General features: G+C 55.0%; 1 protein-coding gene and 1 long non-coding RNA gene across 2 annotated transcripts; one reads left to right on the top strand and one right to left on the bottom strand.

Annotated features, from left to right (window-relative positions):
• The first annotated feature begins 132 nt into the window (after window positions 1-132).
• On the top strand, window positions 133-4,793 carry ARSI (arylsulfatase family member I). The gene is made up of 2 exons (XM_015875734.2): window positions 133-2,079; window positions 3,363-4,793. The coding sequence occupies exons 1-2, from the start codon at window positions 1,760-1,762 to the stop codon at window positions 4,765-4,767; spliced, it is 1,725 nt and encodes a 574-aa protein (XP_015731220.1). The 5' UTR covers window positions 133-1,759; the 3' UTR covers window positions 4,768-4,793.
• LOC107320148 lies at window positions 2,154-3,766 on the bottom strand. Its single transcript, XR_001558146.1, has 2 exons — window positions 3,678-3,766; window positions 2,154-2,288 (listed from the first exon to the last, which is right to left on the bottom strand). It is a non-coding gene; the product is annotated as an uncharacterized LOC107320148 (long non-coding RNA).
• Window positions 4,794-8,438: the final 3,645 nt, after the last annotated feature.

The following is an 8,438-nucleotide window of genomic DNA, read 5'->3' as shown; positions in this document are numbered from 1 at the left end:
ATGTGGGGATGGTGAAGGGACCTGGCAGAGGGAAGTCTGGGGGAGGGGGAGTGAGTGGGGGGCCCACAGAGGGGAGTGGAAGGGAAGGCACTGGGGGGGGCAAAGAGGGAAGGGGACAGGGGGCCCCACAGAGGGGAGCCATCTGGCTCAGCTGCTCCTCGGAGCTAATGCTCTTCAGAGCCATCCCAGAGCCTACACTGAGCCCCTGCCACTGCAGCCCTGCGGTCCTAAAGGCAGACATGGGGGGTGCGTGGGTTGAGGGGGACATGCTGGGAAGCACTGTGTATTGGGAGCCTTCTGTTCCCATCCAGTCAAGGACATAATGGTTCTGAAATGCTCACCTGGATCTCTTATGTTCTGTGAGCAGTGTGTGCTTCCAACACCCCCATTCTGTGCCAAGTCCTGCCCTAAGGAAAGTCGAGGAGTGAGGTTTGTGCCCTGCTCAGTGCTGTACTGATCCCTCATGGATGCAAACCCTGCAAAAGGAATTATACAAGAGCTTCTCTCTCAGCTCTCCCCAAATTCCCCCAGAGCACTGAGGCAACAATGTGGCCCCTTGTCCCAGTGCCCTAAGCCCAGCTCAGCACTTTCGTATGGGCATGGACCCCTATTTTACACCAAACCCTGCCCTGGGTTGGTTGTGACCATGGCAGTCAGTCTCTCTCTGTCTCAGTTTCCCCACTTACAAAATGGGTGCAGCAGTCCCCATCCCATAACACACACATACACATCACTATCAGCACACCCTGCAGTGCCCTGCTGCAACAACTGGAGACGTCCCAACAAGTTTCTGCAGCTCTCCTTTGCCCTCGTGCTCTCCGCACGGGGCTGGGTGGGTGCTGGGGGCTGCGGGATGGGGCTGAGCATCGCGCTGCAGGAGCCGTGCCGTGGAGAGGCCGGCAGCCCCGCTTAGGACCCTGCACGCTTTGGGTTTTCCCAGCTTTTTCCTGGAGTCTCTGAGTGAGCGGGGAGGGGCCGAGCTCGCAGCTCCCCATAAACCTGGCCGCTGCGCCCACGGTCCGGGCAGATGTGTGGACTCACAGTGTCCCTCGGAGGCTGCATCCCCCTGTCCTTAAAGCCCCGTGTGGCTCAGCGCAGCCTTCCTGCCCTCCCCGCAGCTCTGAGATTCCAGACTGGGACTTTGGGGAAAGAGAGGAGAAAGAAAAAGAAAGAAAAGAGGGGGAAAAAAGCCATGGTGGTGTGGACTGGGCGAGAAATTCTTCGGGAGAGGACGGTGAGAAAAGGAAATAGCGGCTGTTCCCCAAAGGGTGAGGACGGGAGAGCGACACAGCTGGGCTTGAACTTTAGCACCCTCTTCTGCGGGAGTGTAAGTAAAAGGATCGGCTCATCCTGAGCCAGCACGGCGCTGGGGCGGAGTGGGTTTTCTGTGCTGCTTTGGGAAGAAATAACAGGGGAAATAAAAAACAAAGAGAGAGACGCGTTGAGAAGCCCAAAAGTGCTTGTAGCGCTCCCTGAGTTGCTTTGGGGCTGTTCCTAATCACCACGCGAGGGAAGGAAAGCCGTGCATGTGTGTTTGATTGGAGCGGCGCGATGCTTGTTTTCTTTCGACCGATTGCAACCCAGCCCCGCCGCGCCGGGCTCTTTGTGTGCGTGTGAGTGAGCCTCGATGGGAGCTCGAACCGCTCAGCTCCCACCCACCATCCCCTGAGCTGGGGGCTGTCCGAGGAGGGGACAACACCCCCACGTGTCACTGTGATGCCGGGGCTGTAGGGCAGCTCGCACAGCACGCAGCTCTGGGATGGCTGTGTACGCCCTCACCGGCTTCTCGCTGGTCAGCCTGCTCAGCTTTGGCTATTTATCCTGGGACTGGATGAAGCCTGGCTTGGTGGCCGACGTGCCTACGAGCCCTATGGAGAAACCGCTGCCTCCTGCCTTCACCCGCCCGCCACACATCATCTTCATCCTGACCGATGACCAGGGCTACCACGACGTCGGGTACCACGGCTCTGACATCCAGACACCCACCTTGGACAGGTTGGCAGCTGAGGGTGTGAAGCTGGAGAACTACTACATCCAGCCCATCTGCACGCCGTCCCGCAGCCAGCTGATCACCGGCCGGTAAGACCCCAGAGCTCATTCCTATATGGGACCTCTCCTCTCCTTTAGCTCTGCAAGGCTCAAACCTCACTCACTGCAAGGCAGGTATCCCAATGTATTGGTAGATATTTCATCACTGCTGGAGTTGGACTCCTGATGGATCCCTTCCAACTTGAGTTATTCTCTGATTCCGTGCTGGAGTTCCTCTAAAGGAAAGAGTCTTCCTGGCCCTGTTGAGTAAAGAGTTGATTTTTGCATGGTTTTGTAATAGCACGTGGCAGATCACCAGCAGTGTGAATGTTGGGCAACCAAAGTCACTTTGGGAAGAGGCAGTTCCTGCCCATGAGGTCCTCTGGTGGTGGGGCGAGGTGTCTCGTGTGGATGACACGGCAGACTTTGGGTTGTTTTCTTCTCACATGGGAATTGGCTGCTGGGCTGTTGGGTGGAAGGATGCTCCCCTGCACTGTTAGCTCTCCCTTGGGCCATGCTTTTCCTGCTGCTCACTCAGTACTGTACTGAGCAGGGCAGGGTGAGTGGGAGGCTGCTCTGTCATATTGGGCAAGTCCTGGTCTCCTTGTAACAGGCCCTTCAGCCTCCTGGGACTGATGGGGCTTTCCCTGGAGTAGAACTGGGATGATTTCCCTGCCCTGGTATGATTTCCCAGCACTTTCTGTAGAGGGCAGATTAATGAGCATTCCTTGATGATGTGGTGGCTGTGGATGTGGTCACCTACTGCCTGGGGTGGTGGAGCTCAGTGAGGTCCAGACAAATCCCTCTCCTCTCTCCTGGTGGCTCCAAAGGAAGCTCAAAGTGTACAAAAGAGGATGAAGATACATCTGTATTCAGGCCTCAAGTTGCACCAGGAGAGGTTCAGGTTCACTATTAGGAAAAATTTCTTCTCCAAAAGAGCAGTGCTGCAGTGGCACAGCTGCCCAGGGGGGTGGGGGGCTCACTGTCCCTGGAGGTGTTTGAGAACCATGGAGATGTAGCACTGAGGGATGTGGTTATGGGCACAGTGGGGGTGGTGGGTTGATAGTTGGACTAGATCATCTTCGAGCACTATTCCAACCATAGGACTCCATGGGGAAAAGCAGAGGAGCACATGGAGCCAACTCCTTCATGAGCCAGCACCCTTCTATGATTCTATGCTAAAGAGCTCCCTGTATCTGGCACAGATCTTGCTCCATGGTGTTGGGCTGGGTGACACAGAGAGCTGCACATTACTGGGGTATCCAGAACAGAAACTGACACCATGTCCCACCCAGCATTACTCTCATCATCACTGATTTGTCTCTCTCCCACAGGTACCAGATCCACACAGGGCTGCAGCACTCCATCATCCGCCCCCGGCAGCCCAACTGTCTGCCCCTTGACCAGGTCACCCTGCCCCAGAAGCTGCAGGAAGCCGGTTACTCCACGCACATGGTGGGCAAGTGGCACCTCGGCTTCTACAAGAAGGAGTGCCTGCCCACCCGCAGGGGCTTCGACACCTTCCTGGGCTCCCTGACGGGCAATGTGGACTACTACACCTACGACAACTGCGACGGGCCGGGTGTCTGCGGCTATGACCTGCATGAAGGGGAGAATGTGGCATGGGACCAGAGCGGGAAGTACTCCACCTTCCTCTATGCCCAGCGTGTCAGCAAGATCCTGGCATCACACAGCCCCAAGGAGCCCATCTTCATCTACGTGGCCTTCCAGGCAGTTCACACTCCACTGCAGTCGCCCAAGGAATACATCTACCGCTACCGCTCCATGGGCAACGTCGCTCGCCGCAAGTACGCGGCCATGGTGACGTGCATGGATGAGGCAGTGAAGAACATCACCTGGGCTCTCAAGAAGTATGGCTATTATGACAACAGTGTCATTGTCTTCTCCACGGACAACGGTGGGCAGACGTTCTCTGGGGGAAGCAACTGGCCGCTACGGGGCCGCAAAGGGACATACTGGGAAGGGGGTGTGCGTGGCATCGGGTTTGTCCACAGTCCTTTGATCAAGCGCAAGCGACGGACCAGCTGGGCACTGGTGCACATCACAGACTGGTACCCGACCCTGGTGAGTCTGGCCAGGGGCAACCTGAGCAATGTCCCGGGCCTGGATGGTTACAACGTCTGGCCTGCCATCAGCGAGGGGAAGGAGTCACCGCGAACTGAAATCCTGCATAACATTGACCCCCTCTACAACCACGCCAAGTATGGCTCCTTGGAGGATGGCTTTGGTATTTGGAACACGGCCGTGCAGGCCTCCATCCGCGTCGGGGAGTGGAAGCTCCTCACTGGGGACCCGGGCTACAGTGACTGGATCCCCCCGCAGACACTGACCAACTTCCCGGGCAGCTGGTGGAACCTGGAGAGGCTGACCGACGGCTTGAGAAAATCCGTGTGGCTCTTCAACATCACCGCCGACCCCTACGAGCGCTATGACCTCTCGGAGCAGCGCCCCGACGTGGTCCGAGCTTTGCTGACCCGCCTGGTGCACTACAACCGGACGGCCATCCCTGTGCGCTACCCCGCAGAGAACCCCCGTGCACATCCTGACTTCAACGGAGGTGCCTGGGGGCCTTGGGCCAGCGAGGATGAGGTGGAAGAGTGGGAAGGTGGTGGTGGAGATCCCCCCAAGAGTCGGGGCAAGAAGAAGAAGTGCAAGATCTGCAAACTGCGCTCCTTCTTCCGCAAGCTGAACACCAGGCTCATGTCCAACCGCATCTGAGCGGAGGGTCCCCAGCATCGATGCAGCCTGGCCAGGGTGGAGATAGAGATGGCAGCACAGTGGGGTGGGATGGAGGGAGAGGGGGTTCACCCCAAACACTCTTGGCTGGACCAGCAGCCACAGAGAGGGCAGACAGACCAGCAGGGGTGGGCAATGCAGGGTCATGGCTGTGCACAGCCCCTTCAGAGCCAGACACATTCTTCTTGAGGACCCTGCGGGCTGTGAGTATTGCACGAAGTTGGGGTGCGGAGCATCTGGTCTGGCTACATTTTTTTCCCTTGGTGTTTGTAGATACATGTTGCTGACTTGCTACATGCTGCTGAGCAGCTGCTTGGTTTGCTCTGGATCTAGGAACTCCAGGGCTTCCCCAGACACAAGACAATGGCAGCTCTCCATTATACCTCCCTATAGAAGGATGGCTGGCGTGATGAGGACCTCAGCTTTGTCCATGGCTTCTCTGTGCTGACTTGAAGCCAGGAGCAGCCTTGGCGCTGTGCCTGTAAGGACGTGGTTGGAAGCAGTGCCCTGACGCACGCAGAGGACAAACGGTTCTGGACAGCCCTATGCATGGGAGGCAGCTTTGTCTCAAAGGTCCCCTTTAGCTCTGCCTGCTTGGATCCCATGGCTGCACAGCTGGAGGCACCCCTAAGTTCCTCTCTGTGCAGCCAAGCCCAGGACAGACCAAAGACCCCAGGAAGATCTGATAGATCTGCTCCATCACTGCAGGACACGGAGCCCTGGGGTCATGGGGAGGAGCATCCCTTCAGCCTCCCCTTTCCTGCAGGTGGGCAGGAGGTGCCACCACATCCCCTCTCCATGGACACAGCGCTGTGCCCCCGCACTCCCCGTGGGGACGTGCGTTCTGATGGGAGCCGGCGTGGATGAAAGAGGGTAAATAGCTTTAAAAGCATTTTGGATGCACGGTGCATTTCCATTGACACAATGTGTTTTACATTTCTCCCCACAGGTTTCTCTTGGTGCAGCGCGTGTAGGCGAAGGCCCTGCTGTGAATTTTGAAAATAGTTATTTTTGTCTCTGGAAAATGAGGCCCGTTAGGACTTGTCAGCTCTTGGATGAGCAGTGTGGGCTTTTTCCCCCCTCCCCCTTCCCCCCCCCCCTTTCCTTTTTTCCTTTGCAAAATAACATTCATTTAAAATCTGTCATTGAAAGATGTGACAATTGGCAGCGTGCACACTGAATACCTTTCAGTGGTGCTTTCAAGCCCTGTGTGTGTGAGAGGGACGGGGCTGGGAAGGGAATGCAATGACACGTTTGTATCTTTGTATTTTTATTTTTTTTTTTTACTCTTTGCTGGATTATTTGGGGGAATTGGGATTTTCTGTAGAAACAAAGGGGAAAAAAAAAGAGCTGACAGCGAGGCATCCTCTTCTTGTAGAGATGGGAGTTCACAGTGCTGGGGTTTGGATGTTGGCACACCTGACCCTGCCGCTCCATCCATCCATCCATCCATCCATCCATCCATCCATCCACCATCACACTGCTGGCCCAAGGGCACATCTCCTGTAATACCCTCCAGGACAGGACCCACAGGGCACTCAGCTCCTCCCCATCCCCCAGTGCCCCATCTCCATCCAGCGAGGTGCTCTGTTGGGTGAACCCAACTCTTTACCCATCAGCTGCCATTTGGCTGAGCTTCTTGGTGAGTGGCTGCCGAATCTGAGGCAGGAGGAGGGTGCTGAGAATCACACGATCATTAAGGTTGGAAAAGACCTCTGAGATCATCACATCCAACTGTCCAGCTGTCAGCCTCATTGCCCACTGAGCCTCGTCCCTCAGTGCCACATCTACACATCAGCACGTGGGCTGAGAACCCCCTGAGATCCTGGGGTGTGCAGAAGGAGCGGGGCTGGCCATGGGGCGGCAGCAAGGCGTGTGGAACGGTTTTCATTTCCATATTTATATAAACGTATCCAAGTTTAGTCCTGCCTTTATTTCATATCTTTTTAAATTATTTTATTATTTTTTTTTTTCAAAAACGGAAATTTCCATGAAGGCGGGTTTGATTTTCTTTTTTTTTTTTTCTTCTTTTTTTTTTTTTTTCTCCAAAGGATTCAATAATATCTCTTAAAAATGCTCTTCTTGTCTCACCTTCGGCACTGATCTGTGGGGCCAGTGCTGGTTACGAGCAGTCGGTCTATCCGGAGTTCTGGCGGGGTAGTGCGGGGGTGGGGGGGATCCTGAATTCTCTCTTTAAAAACAAATAAATAAATAAATGGGAAACATTCTGAATTCCAGGAGGAAGAAAATAAAACACCAGAAAGCGTTAGTTCCTGAAAAGAGGAAGAGTGGGCAGATATGCCTCTGGGTGCTGGAGGAATGCAGAGCCTGTTTCACTGTCCCACCGCCGCTTGTGAATGGTTCCACTTGGTTTGGATCCAGCAGTACGGATCTGGACTGAGGAGAGAAATGCAGCCATGTGCCAAAATCCTGTGTTTTCACACCATTCAGCCCCCCTGGGAGACCTCATGGGCTCCAGGTGGGAAAGGGTTAATGCAGCCAGATGGGTAAGATGCTGCTGGAGTGGCTTTGGAGGGCTCTTTGCCTTGCTGTGATGCTGCAGCACGGAGATCTGTTTACACAGGGAAGCCAAGAGCTCGCTGTCCCACTCTTGGGAGAGTGCTGTGAGTCCAGGGATGGAATATGGGGCACAATATGGCCCTGTGGAAGGATGGACAAGGAGTGGAATGGGGTAGGGTTGAGGACTGGCATAGGGAAGGGGATGGAAATGGGTTTGAGGTTGGGAAAGGGGATGAAGATGGTGATGACAGAGGATGGTGTTGGAAATGGGATGGGATAGGATGGAATAGAACAGAGACGTGAGTGGAAGTTGGAAGGAGATGGAGATGGGATGAGAATGGAGCTGGGAAAGAGATAAGGATGGAGATGGGAATTGGGATGAAGACTGGAGAGGGGATGTGATGGGATAGAGATGGGATGGAATAGAGATGAGGGTTGAGTTGGGAAGGAGGCAGCTATAGAGATGCTGATGGAGATGTGATGGGTCGGGTTAGCAGCAGGAAAGAGGATGGACATCTCCCAGCAAACTGCCACCTGGGAGGACAACGTGGCACCCTGGGCACCTCATTCTAGGGAGAAACAGACAAGGGGCTGCATCTCACTCCAAGCCCTGGGATTAGAGAAAAGGTGGCCCTGGGCCCTCCCATCCCACCAAAAGCACTTTCTGTGTTGCTGCTGGCACAAGTGCTGGGGCCCACAGACCGTTTGCCATTTGCAAACACAACCTTAAATGTAAATCTGCTTGCCTTGCCCAGGTATTTATAATCCTCACCTAAAAATAACCAAGAATTCAGCTTCCTGGAGGACAGCAACTGAGCATCCCCCAGACCCCAGCTTGTGTGTGAAACAGTCCCAGTAATTTTGGGATCTCTGCAATATGTAACTCACAGTCGCGCTTGCCATGACTGTGAGACACGGCTGCAGGTTCTGTCAGCCCATACGAGCCCTGTGCTGGGGGGTGGCTGTGCTGCAGCCCCTCCGAGTCCTCCTGAGCCTCTTGGACTGCTGCCTATCCTATGCATTCAGGGCTTGGTGTGCAATACTGAGTCAGAGCATCCTTCCTTGGGCAGGAACTGGGGAGCCCGTGCCAGGCTGCAGAAAGGAAATATCTGCATATGGAGCTGAGGGATGTG

This window comes from Coturnix japonica, chromosome 13 (assembly GCF_001577835.2).
Source record: "Coturnix japonica isolate 7356 chromosome 13, Coturnix japonica 2.1, whole genome shotgun sequence".
In the NCBI taxonomy this organism is placed as follows: Eukaryota; Metazoa; Chordata; class Aves; order Galliformes; family Phasianidae; genus Coturnix; species Coturnix japonica.
Note: the sequence above shows the minus strand (reverse complement) of the source record. Positions and strands in the feature narration are given on the sequence as shown.